Source organism: Otolemur garnettii, unplaced genomic scaffold, assembly GCF_000181295.1.
Source record: "Otolemur garnettii isolate 467f Iridium unplaced genomic scaffold, OtoGar3 scaffold00006, whole genome shotgun sequence".
Taxonomy (NCBI): domain Eukaryota; kingdom Metazoa; phylum Chordata; class Mammalia; order Primates; family Galagidae; genus Otolemur; species Otolemur garnettii.
This window is the reverse complement of record NW_003852401.1, coordinates 10905405-10918015: the sequence shown is the minus strand read 5'-3', so window position 1 is coordinate 10918015 and position 12611 is coordinate 10905405. Positions and strand designations below refer to the sequence as shown.

General features: G+C 36.3%; 1 protein-coding gene across 2 annotated transcripts in view; it reads right to left on the bottom strand.

Annotated features, from left to right (window-relative positions):
* BNC2 (basonuclin 2) overlaps positions 1 to 11837 on the bottom strand; it is a 301545-nt gene extending 289708 nt beyond the window's left edge. The window contains exon 1 of one of the 2 annotated variants that reach the window (XM_023508287.1): positions 11469 to 11837. In XM_023508287.1, coding sequence (XP_023364055.1) covers positions 11469 to 11564 — 96 coding nt within the window. In that variant the 5' untranslated portion in view covers positions 11565 to 11837. The remainder of the gene's footprint in view (positions 1 to 11468) is intronic. The other variant, XM_023508289.1, reaches the window with a different exon arrangement.
* Between the last annotated feature and the right edge of the window lie 774 nt (positions 11838 to 12611).

Here is a 12611-nt window from a genome sequence, read left to right as displayed (position 1 = left end):
TGAGCCCACGAAGTCATCCTGGACCCTGTCTTAAGTATTTAAAGAAAATAAAACTGCTTTTGTGTCATTGAAAAAAAAAAAAATAAAATAAAACAATTTTATGTTTTATCAATGGAACACATGCTTGAAAGATTTTTTTTAATTAGGTGTTTCCTTCCTAAAGGAAGCATTTTTCTTGCACCTTTACCTAAAGTAATCCTTGAACATGTGCCAAATTTACTTCACAATCAGACTTTAATCCCCAAATTCTCTTGATTCTTAACAACTTTAAGCAGTTCACAAAGTCATACATGATCATACTGCATTCAGTAACTCCTAGTTGAATAGGAAAAGAGAAAATATAAGTATGAACTCCATAAATGTAGTCTTAGGCCTTATATCTGAATGACAGTATGATATACTCCTTTTAGGATGTGTCTTTCCATAATTTCCATTATGTGTGAAATTTGAGCAATTAAAAAAAACACCTGGAACTGTTATTAATTTACTTCTCCTCAACCCTTTTACATTTTTTTCCAAATCCGTTCTTAAAGTACTTCTTTAAAGAGATGATCTCACAAGGTAGCCTGCACAAAAATGGCCCTGTACTATAATCTAAGACTAAACTTACTTTTTCTCTTTTTAAAGCATATGGCTTTAGAATAAAAACTAAAACTTCTCAAATAATTAGTGGATAAAATTATAAAAGAACTAAAAAGGAATTCTAAAAAAAGTATGCTTGTTGGGCTGTGGTTCAAAGGAGTAGGGCGCCGGCCCCATATATGAGAGGTGGCAGGTTCAAACACGGCCCCAGCCAAAAACTGCAAAAAAAAAAAAAAAGTATACTTGATTATATTCACATTGATTTAACTTTTGTAACATATTAGAAAGGTAATTTTATGAATAAACATAATCCATTCCCTCCCATGATGACCAAAGCTTTCAGCTAGTCTCCTCAGGTTCATATCATGGCAGCCAAGTCCAGATATGTAAAACAGTTTAGAAGCCTCTCAATTTTGTTATTTTTGTTTGTACTTTGTTTTAAGATGAAAAATGAAAAATGACATGATGAATGTTTCATTTTATTTAATCTGTGTTCTATGGGGAGAAAGGTAATGCTTTCACTTAACTCCTGTCTATTAATCACTGATTTCTACAAAAAAGTATCTCCAAGCACACTTATATTGAGGCTCATTTTGGTATTCTGCACTTGTTTTTAAAAAACTAAAAGATCAAAAGTATCAACTACTAGCATATACAAGACAGCAGATTATCAGAATACTCAGAAGGCAAACAGCAGTTGGTTTATTATGAAATTATTTAAAATAACTATTTACTCAAGTCAAACAACCCACTTCTCACTTTTACTAAAAGGATGTTTTAGTTATAATGAACAATCCAAGCTTCTCTGGTCGTGAGAAAACCTGGAATATATTACACATGCATGAATGTGGCCTGGGATGCAGGATATGGGATGTGCTTCCTATCAACAGATTAACACTTCATTTTCATTACCCTAATCTCACCACAGGCTGTGAACACTCTTTTTTCTTATTTGAACAACAATGGTGCATGAAAAACCAAGCTGACAGGCAGGCGGGGTTCATTAAATGCACACGGCCTTTATTCCCATAACACATCTCACCTGTATGAAGCCAGTTTTCTGGCTTCCCGGCTGGCTACCGAAACAAGCTCTCCCAGATGTTAAGCTTCAAATTCTTCCTATTCCTTCCTACTTACTTTATAATAAATGTCAAAAATAAAGTAAAAATGGAAAAATTCTTCTCCACAATGAACTCTGCTTAGTGGATAATAGGACTGGGAACTTATTTTAAGGCATATTCAATCCCCTGTTACTTCTCAAAGTTGTCCAAGAAAACAAAGAAAAGTGGCTAGAAAAGGAAATGATGAGACATTTGAAGTTTGAGTCAGAGTCTCATTTTGTCTATCCCAGCTTAATTTTAACTTACTTGAAGAAAACAGGTTTCTCACTTGTTGAAAATGGCAATTGACAAAATAAGAAACAATCATGCTATTTCCCAATGAATGACACTGAACTTCACCAAAAAGACAGGCTCAGGGAGCAAAAAGGCTAACCAATGTAAAAGCCATCACAACAACAAGATTCCTAAGATGGGGAGCACCTCTCTGAGATCACCCATCTGTACACTCATTGTATTTGAGACAGCCATTAGCAAATCCATAACATAACTATAAATAAGTCAGTTAATTGCCATCAACCAATCAGTGTTTCTCTACCACCTATAAATGCACTACCATAAGGCAATATGGGATTTTTTTTTTTTTTTTTGCAGTTTTTGGCTGGGGCTGGGTTTGAACCCACCACCTCCGGCATATGGGGCCAGCGCCTTATTCATTTGAGCCAAAGGCCCTGCCCAACAATATGGGATTTTTAATATTTTCCATATCAAGACAGTAAATCCTTCCACAAAGTCTAGAGTAGTACTTTGATTTTGGGTCTTTATGGTACTCTAAAATTTATACCTAAAAAAGAAAGAATTTTTTAAAAAGGCATATTAGAGTTTTTAGGATTGGATATGAGGTGAACAACAAGGAGGTCTGCAGGCATTCTCACTCAGGGGACACTCTCATGAACATGCTCAGTGCATCATTACTCTCCACATCTGGCAGGTAGTGTCCCTACTGTGTGTACTGCCCTCCAGAACTGAGAAAGGGCACCATGGCGGGCAACTTTCTTTACCTATGCCCGATTAGGTGCCCCAAATAGCCACCTTAATGATTTAAGCAATGAAGTCTTTCTTGATTTAAATTTTAATGGAAGGGAAGAAAAACATGATTAAAACCTTGCTAATGAAGGTTCTCATTTTAATATTAGTTTTGTTATTATGTTAACCTAGCTAAAAGTAATTATTTTTTTGTCATGTAAAATATTTAATATCCTAATTTATTTTTTGTTTTGGACACCCAATTCAGTCACTCTAACCATCAAATGTGAATTGTGAAGAATAGCCTAGAGAAGCAATATCCACTAAAATACACCTAAATATATTTGAAAAATCCATGGCAAACCCACAAAAGCACAGCATGTACAATACTAGAAGTTATGTTTTCCCCATACAGAATATTTTTTAATATTGTCAATTTTAACTATCTCTATGCCTTGTGAGACAGTGAGTTAAAATTTATTAAATACAAAATAGTAGTGAATGCTCCTTGGGTGCTGTGTATACTGTAAGCTTTAAATTTTAATTTTGTACTATTATCCATTAATACCAGCCCTGCAATCTTTCCATTCCTTTTTTAAATGTTTCAGTTAACTCTTATTAGCTGCAGCGTGTCCCAAATAGTCATTCCTTTAACCAACTGCATTGCCCTTTGTATCTTTTCCTCCTTCTAAAGAAATGCTCTCATAGCTAAAACACAAAATGATAAATTCAAGAATTACTTTAAAAAAAAAAAAAGAGTCAAAAAGGAGAGCAAAATCTCTCTTCAGCCAAGTATTTTCTTACACAGGCTAAGGATCAAACTGAGCTGCCTTTCAGCGCCTCTGAATGATAAGCACAGGCTCCTGGCTACACGTTTTTATCATGCCCTTACTTAAAGAACCCTTCTATGGCACACTCGGGGCAATCCTGTCAGCACTCACAGAGGACCACACCTGAGGGTGGCACCTCTTTCCCATATCTCTACCAGAATGATACTTGGCAAAAGGGTGCTTTATTCAATTACTATTATGTTTCAGGTGCATTTCAATTCCTTTATACAAGGGCAACAATAGTCAGTGAAAGTAAGAATTCAGTATAAGAGAGATGAGGGGAAAAGAATGAAGTGAGAAAGAAACCAGGTTTGTGAGAAAGGAGATAGGAAGAAAGAACCAGCTAAGCTTGTATTTAGGTCATTAAGTAAATTTCTGCCAACCAAATAGGAATGAGATTTATAAATCAACCCCCCCTTAATGACATATAAACCCCAAAACAGTAGCAAAACAACATTACAGTTCAAAAGTATTGCATAAATAAGATGTCAGATATGCTCAAGAGAATCAGTTGTTTCAATGAGTGACTTCCTACTGTTCAAGATTTTCTTTACAGAGAGAAATGAAAAACTGATGGATGTAATTAAAGAAAAACAAAAGGATATTATTTTGTTGTTAAAGGATCAATTCTTTTTTTAATTGGAATGATGATTAATAAGCTGAGAATTTGATTTCTAAACTAGCCAGTTTGAGTAATGCACTGTTTTTCCATGAGAATTTCCATCAAAGAAAGCTCTGTGAATGAACAAAAAAATACAGCGATTCCTCTCTTCTCCTGATCTCTGCACTCTGTGGCATGAAATGCTACATACAGCATTTGAACAAAATGACATTGCACCCTGACTTCACCCAAATGAACATCAGTCATAAATTTTTCACCTGAGGGTTTGAATGTACACTGTGAAATTTGCAAGGCTCCCTACAGGGACTGTACAAATTAAAAAAGAATCAATACTTTTATTTCTCCTAGTCTAAACTTTCTTTTAAAACTGGGGAAGGGTGGGCATTCTTCCTTTCTTTCTTTCTTTGGGATGCCATGCCATCTCCCTGCTCTCTTCTCACTCTTTCTCCACTCTCTTTCCTCTCTCACTCCCTTTCTCTTTCTAAGTAAAATAAAGCTATACTTTTATATTACCCCCAAAAAATAATCTGGGGAAAAAGACAGCAATACAGGTCATGCCCTAGGAAGAAATGCAGGTACCCTGGATGTCACAGCCTCAGGCATCATTTTTGGGATGTTATCTGCACACACTAAAACTTCTTAGAGCTTAAGTTGCTCAGAATTATTTTCTCTATCTTATTTTTCCTATATGTTATTAGTTTTTCTCAAAAGAAAAACATTCCTTCTGTTACACGCTGTTTTGCTTATAAGTCAGTACATAAACTCTTTTCTTCCTGAATTTTGTCTCTTTTCCTTTATTTCTCAAAAGCTAAAAAATTGATGTCAAAGTTCCTTGAAAGGGTCTTTGACTCCCTTCCTCCCCCAACCCCTAGCCTTCAAGAGTTGAGGATCACCTAGCAAAATATGGGAGCCAGCTGCTTTTTTGGAAATAAAAAATGACATCAGCTTTGGCAGATAGGGACAAGATCAATCATTTCCTAGGACCTCTACCTGCACCCCCTGCAAACAATCTTCTGACCAAGACCTAGAGAAAGGTGGTCATTGAGTAGCACCACAAACACACCACAAAAATATACCACCAAAGGTATAAAAGGATTTCCATGTGGTTAAGAATTCTTTCTACATACATAACAAACCAGGATCCAAACCTCACGTGAAGGGAAATCTTGGAACCATTATATTCCATGTTCCTTTGACAATAATAAGCAGGGAGTCCCAGAGAAAATATCTCTCTCTGAAAAAAGTCAGCCCATGATTCACTCTTATTTTCTTTACTACTACAAAGTTCACTTGACAGTACTCTGTGGGGGAAAAGGAATTAATTCCTAGATCAATTCAAACACTATGGTTTACATTACAGACACAAGGTAAAAGCACATTCCAATTTCTTTTCCTCTTTCTTTTTGATATATGTTCTACTCTAGAGTGCCAAGTTCACAAAATACCTCTTGGCTGTACAGAATCATTAGCTATTCATGTTTATAAGGAAAATCCTCTCAAAATCTTTACAGATAGATTGGGCAGACGCCCAATGTAACTTTCTTTGAGTGTGTGTCATGTACATAAGGTAGAGAGAGAGAAGCACTAGGATTTTTGTTTTTCATTGACGAAGATGACGCCAGCTTACTATCTGTAACGGACTGTTCCTTTGGAATCAGCTCCCTGTGTCACAACGACCTGGCAAACTTGAATGCTTTCACTATCACTGGAGTCCTTGCAATCCTGCCTTGGCTGTGACCCATTCACTTTTGCCCCTACTTCTCCGAGATGCCTTACTCAGCATCTAATTAGTTAGGGAGGATTTGCCTCGGCTCTTAACCCTGACACAGGAGTGGGAGGATGTGCTGCTGTGGTAGCCCAAATCTGTCCTGTCACTGCATTAATCAGATTTCCATAAAGCTATGCATGAATAATTGGATTTATCAGTGAATATGAAGATACACTCATAAATATAATTATAAAAAATACCTACAATTATAGATAAGATATCTGCACCTTTAGGGATTTATTTTTCAACTGCGGTTACTTGATTCACCTTAGCAAAAACCTTTACAAATAACACAAATAAAATGGACCTGTATGCAGATGAAAGAAAGGTGAAAAAACTATATAATTTCAAAATGATAACCTACTATGTTCAAATTCATTTAAATAAATCACGTTGAAAATAAACTTGAAATTTGTATATAGGTTTTTAACACGAACCAAATACACATCTGAGAATATGTTTGTGCATGCTTTATTTGCATAAACATTTACATGTACATAGAATTCTATATATAAGCTACTATTTTCCCATTGCATTACAAATTAGACATTACCTATTAAGCACTGTCAGTATGTTATCCACAGACCTTCAAAGCATAGGCCAAAAGATAAGCACCTGGCTCTACGCTATAATTTGTACTTTAACAAATATCGAAATCTTCCTATTTTAGTTTTACACTATCAGAAGGATGTTACAAATTACATTTGAATATATGTGTAAGTCTATTGTTGAAACTTCAAAATAAAACATTTTATCACTCAAATTATATGAGACTCTAAATTGGACATAGTAGCCTAGTAATTCAACAGGCTAAAACTGCATACGTCTTAATATATTTGTTTTAGCAACAAGACCATTAGTTAATTTAATCTTTTTTTTTTAGTAAGACAGGATTACCAAAACGTCTTATAAGGAAGGGAGTAAAAAAGGAGAAGCGAAAAGTGCAGAAAGAAACCTAGAGATAGATAATGTCTGGCAATGAAAGTCATTTTCAAAGACCATTAACTATCAACTGCTTTACTGATGGATTTGATTAAATAAGAATACGCATCCTATGTTAACAGGGATGTCTATTTGAGTGAGATAGTGTTTAGAATAAAAATGCGTTGTATGAATTATAAAGAAGAATCAAACCACAATATACAATTAGGCATCTGATTCATAAGAAATATTGTATGTGTGCCTTTTAAGTTGTTAGTGAATAAATATTCAAGTTATTTGGCTGGGGAGTCAGACAAAACCTTTTCCATTTTAAAATATAGATTGCACAAACTGAAACTGTTTGCCTGTGTGAATAGAAAGAATTAAAAGACTTTTCGAAGAAAATTCATATTGAGCAGGCATTTAAATATCTCAGCAATGTTATTATACATTTCTTATATTTTATTTGTCACTTTTCTGAAAGGTGCAAGATTTTTATATAGTAAGAAAGTTTGCTTTACTCTGTCATATCTCTGGTGAGCAGATGCTCTGGTATTAATATAAATCGTTGATTTAATTTTTAGCTTTCTTGGTTTGCCCCTCACCTATCTAGGAAATGATTTCTCTGGTGATAACTAACACATCATGCTAATGAGAGAATCTAATGCACAATAGAAAAATGTCACTACTAATAATATTTGCATGAAGTTAAATAAAGCAACTGTAAGAGAATGTCAGACAGTTGTTCTTTAATAAGACACAGTTTCACAATGAAATTATGTTGTTAATTTTGTTACATCACTGGGTGAATCCTAAATTACTACATAATGATGCACAGAGTCATTTATAATTCTAACTTAGTATTTCATTTCACTCAAGTCTGAAAAGTGACCTTATTAAAGGATTTACATTTTATTTGAAATAGGTTAAATATACCTCACCAATAATAAAAGGTAAATGCGTCTAGTAATATGTGAAAATGTGGGTGATAGCCATTTACCTGTATGGTTTCACTTCTGGAAAGATTTTAAAATAGATTAGATTATTCTAACCCTTAAGGTAGCTAAAAGAATTTTATTTGCTGTTCTTTCTCTCAAATGCTCAAAGTATTTGTGAAAATAGAAAAATCACCTTTTAAAATGTGGTTATAAAAAAAATACAAACTTCCAAAGCAGGCCGTTAATTTTTGCTTTTAACAATAATGTTATGAGACTAAAATAGGCAAAATAAGGTTCACTCTCCATCTGTCACTGATCAAACTGGCCTAAAGAAGAACGCCATTTACAAAAGTCAAGAGTCACACCATTTAAGGTTCTCAGAATATATGTCTACATACAAAGAAACAATCCCTTTTAAGAAAATCATACTTCAATATCAAGGTGGAGGGAGAAGCAGGAAAATACAGTCAAATAGTCTTCTCTCAAACTTTAGGGGAAGATACTTACTCCCACTAAATCTCAATTGGCTTTGGATTGTGATGGATCTTTCTTAGTATTAGAAAGAAAGATTTACATTTAAGCAGATCCAACTTTGCTCATATTAAACAAAAGACAAAGATTTTCATATCCCTATTTCCTAGGTTACCTATAGAAGACATAAAATTAGATTATTATATTTCAGTATTCATGAGACATTTCTCAGAAGCTTTTCTATAAATACTGGTGAGTGAATTCTTTATAACTCAGTTTGGAAATCTTTTATCATAGTAGCCCTATTAGTCAGACTTTTCTAATATTTCAAGAAATGACCAGAGAAATATCAGCTTTTATATTATTGAGGAAACTTTTAAAGAAAAATGTACCCAATAAACCTTATTCATTTCATCAGCTAAATAAATTTTACTTAGAAGTTAAAATAATCATGATTTAGAAGAACCTTTTTATGCCTCAGAAATGAGATGTGCAGAATTCTGCATACTTGATTAAATTGGACAAACTTTTACCTGTAAGAAAAACTGGCTTAATGTGTATATAGGAACTAATATCCCTTGAAACTGTTGGCTTCAAGGGATATCAGAGATACCATTTCAAGTCTCTTTTTTCTCTCTCACACATACACATACACACACACATGCTGAATCAGCATTGTTGATGAACTATAGGAAAAGAGAACAAACATATTAATCATGTACAGTACATACATACTTTTATACACATAGTTTAAACTTAAGTTTACATAATATTTATACAAACTAAAATACCATCTTGAAGAGGAAAAAAATATGTAAGTTCACATCCTCTTTTACATGCGTTCCAAAAATGCATGGTAGGTAAACATTTAGTGACAATGACAGAAAAGGGGGGGTGGGTTAGGGTAGCTAACAACATCAAAATCCCCAAAATACAGAAAACATACTGTAAAACATAGTTAAATCACAACTTTTAAAAAATTGTTATTTTTCTCTTTGTTGTACTACTCTGTATAATAGTGTATTTAATATTAAATAGTTTTATGTAGTACTGATTAAGCAGAAATTACTTCTATGTATTTCTTTTCATTTAGACACTGATGTTCACTATTACATACACATGTACACAGGGACATGCAAAACAGATCTTTATATACCCACATAAACAGCCAGATCAAAGACATTCTAATAGCTTAGTTGGACAAGTTTTTCTCTCTGAGCAATTTCAAATCATTTTCCTAATTCTGATCCATCATGTATATTATTTACTTTTACTTTTATTTGTTTTTTAGCTAAAATGCTTTCCATGACTTAAAGTCTCCTTAGATTCAAATCTACTTGGAAATGGTCTGGTGCCAAAGAAGCAATCTAACACCATCTATGTGGTTCAATAGCCATTTATCAATTGATCATTATCTCTATCTGGTTTTATTAACTCTTTTCTAGCTAGAGGGAGACCTAAACCAATCTTCCCTTCCAACAAACACACACGCAGACACACAGGACCTCCATTAACTCAGAAGGAAAACCCTAAAGGTGACATTCAATTTTGAAAGTGTGTCAAGTTATTTGGTACTAAAATTTGGAAAACACGCTCTGTGTTCCAACCAGGAGAGAGCCACCCAGGCAGGGTTATATTGCAGAAAAATACCTCTCAAAGCATTGTGCGGTGACAAGAAGCATCTCTGTGTGGAAATGAACTTTCCACTTGCAAGAATGGAAAACTGCACATAAAGAGCTGCTTATTGGGTTTGTGTTGATTGCATTTAAATCCAGCTTACTGTATCAGCAGTAATCAGGGTCCCTCTACAGGATATGTCAAAATATACCTTATTCAAATGCATTTATCCTTTCCCGACCTGTATGATAAAACTGTTGGTTAGCTAAATGCTACAAAAACCTGGCTGTATGTACCACCCTTTTTGCAAATGTATATCTAAACTTGTAGCAGTTTGCGCCTGGCAAATTATTTTCTTTCCTTTATTATCAATAATTGCTAAATTTTAAGTCAAAGTATTCAATTTCCATGAACTCTCACAAACAAAAAGGTTTTCTAAAAGAAAGTAGCTGCAGTGTCTTTTTAAATGAGTGCAAAAATAATAATTTCTTAACCGCCATCAATTTAAAATCCAAGTATACGTACGTATTTGTCAATACTACTTCCGTGCTGTGGGGATAATATCAAACTAACTCTTGCTTTGTGTGGGTTTGGTGTAGGCTTTTGAAAAGCAAGACGTGTCTAGGAGGGAGGCACCAGGGAACTTCCCTCCCTCACTTGAGCACAGTCCAAGATGAAAGTTTCTGGGTTGTTTCCCCTTCGCTTCCTCTCACCCTCGCTCCTCCGCGGAGCCTCAGAGCCAACAATTGTGCAAGAGAAGCCGGAGCGCGGGGCGCGTATCACCGAGCGCATGGTACGAGCCGCCGGCCGTGCTGATTAATTGTCACTTACCGCCGGCCTCGCGCTACCTCGTCGGCTTTCCCAGCAGAGCCTGCAAGCCGGGTCGCCTCCAGCGCGGTAGGGACGGAGGAGCGGCTCTGGGGAAGATGCCGAGGCTGCGCCGAGTGAGTGCGCCGGCGGGCGGGCGGGCGAGCGAGCGAGCGAACGGGCGGGCGGGGAGCGGGCGTGCCGGAGCCGGAGTGGAGCGGCCAGGGGAGCGCAGGGTGAGAGCGGAGGCGCCTGGCCAGCGCGGAGGAGCGGACCGAGGCGGCGCAGCCCGCCGCACACACCGACTCCTCCAGCAAACCTCATCGTTGTCTGCGAAGCCTACTCAGCCTCCTCTCTCCCCTCGGGTCTGAATCAAGCTGCTTCCAGCCACAAGACGTCAGTCGGGCTGTTTTGAAGGGCCCCTAGATTTTATGACTATTAGGTTGCAGAACCCACCCCGAGATTGCAGACACTTTGACGAAGTGATTCATATGGATAGAAAAATATTTGTGGGGTGGGGACTTTTTTTTTTTTAACAGAAAACAAAGAAATAAGACTTCCCATGACCCAAGTTACACTGTGAAACTTTGCAACAAATGCATCTGCTTTCTTTTACTTGAGTATCCTTTCCCCTTTTTCTTTTAAGAAGCCCTTAGGGAAACCATGAAGTAACCCTGCACATTCCAGTAACACAGTTGTGACAAAACAGAGCCTAACTATGAAGTGATCACATTTTAGAAAATATCTAGAAAGAAAAATACCAGAAACAAAAGTGTACTCAATTTGAGGTTTCTTAAAAAAAAAAAAGGAAGAAAGAAAGAAACTTACCTGTTGGGACATTCTGAATAAGAGGTTAGTATCAGCGTTTTGCCATGTCCCCATGAACCCTGGTTCAGCCGTAGTCGTTCTTGTTCCGAACTGCATGGAGTTGTCAGTACAGGAGTCTCTTAAAGTCAAGTCTCTTGCCCTCTTTGGCTCTCTGTCTCTTTGTGTGTCTCTTTCTCTCACATCCACTTCTGCCTCTTCTGACTGAAAAGTGAAGGTGGATTTTTTGAGCCTTTTGGCAGCCAGTAGCAGGAGTGTAGTATAGTTAAGAAGCTGGCTGAACTGTGCATTTCATTTGGGAAGGGAAAGATTTGGGGGAAGGAGGGGGTCAGAGCTTCTTTCACACTTTCTGCACAGATATCCCTATCATTTATGCATAGATTGTGACTCCCCAAGCTTGCCTTTGCTCAGTTTAACAGCTGCCTGTCAGGTGTGCAGAAGCACTGGAGACCCAACCATCAGCTTCAAACTCCCAGCCACTGCATGTCATTGGATAGCAGAGCTAGGAGTCAACTGTACTGTTCCACTGTCAGGCACCAAAGACACCCTGCACTCACCCCTCTCCAGAAACACAGATAGATACACCCTTGTCCACACTCCAAGCAACACCACAATCGCTATGCAAAGGGTGAGGCGAAGCTAGGGCCCTTTCGCCGGACTTTTTCCGAACAATGGTTTTTGACAGAACATACAATAAGCTGACACCAGTCTTCAACATTTGTAAAACTGAAGTATCTAAGGTTTTTTATTCTTCTTCTTATTATTATTATACTGGAAGAACATAACATATACGACTGTAAGAGAATGTAAAGTTAGTACAGTTGTGATGTAAATGTTAGCTCCTAAAAGTCATACAGTATGTACTGGGCTATTTATAACCACATATAAACTCATAGAGAAAATAATATACATAGAGATGTGACCTTATTCTCTAAGAATAAATAAGTAAACTTAGCAGTTTTATAACATAGAACAATAAATATCTGCAAATTAAATTTATGCAATTTAATATCTAGTGCCTCAGGCTATTAATTACTAACCTTAAGATGTTAAGTAAAGAGAAATTGAATGGCAAAGGAAAAGTATACCTTTTCTTAAAGTTTGAAAGTAGAAAAAAAATCCCTGGTTAAAGTTCCTGGATAAAAA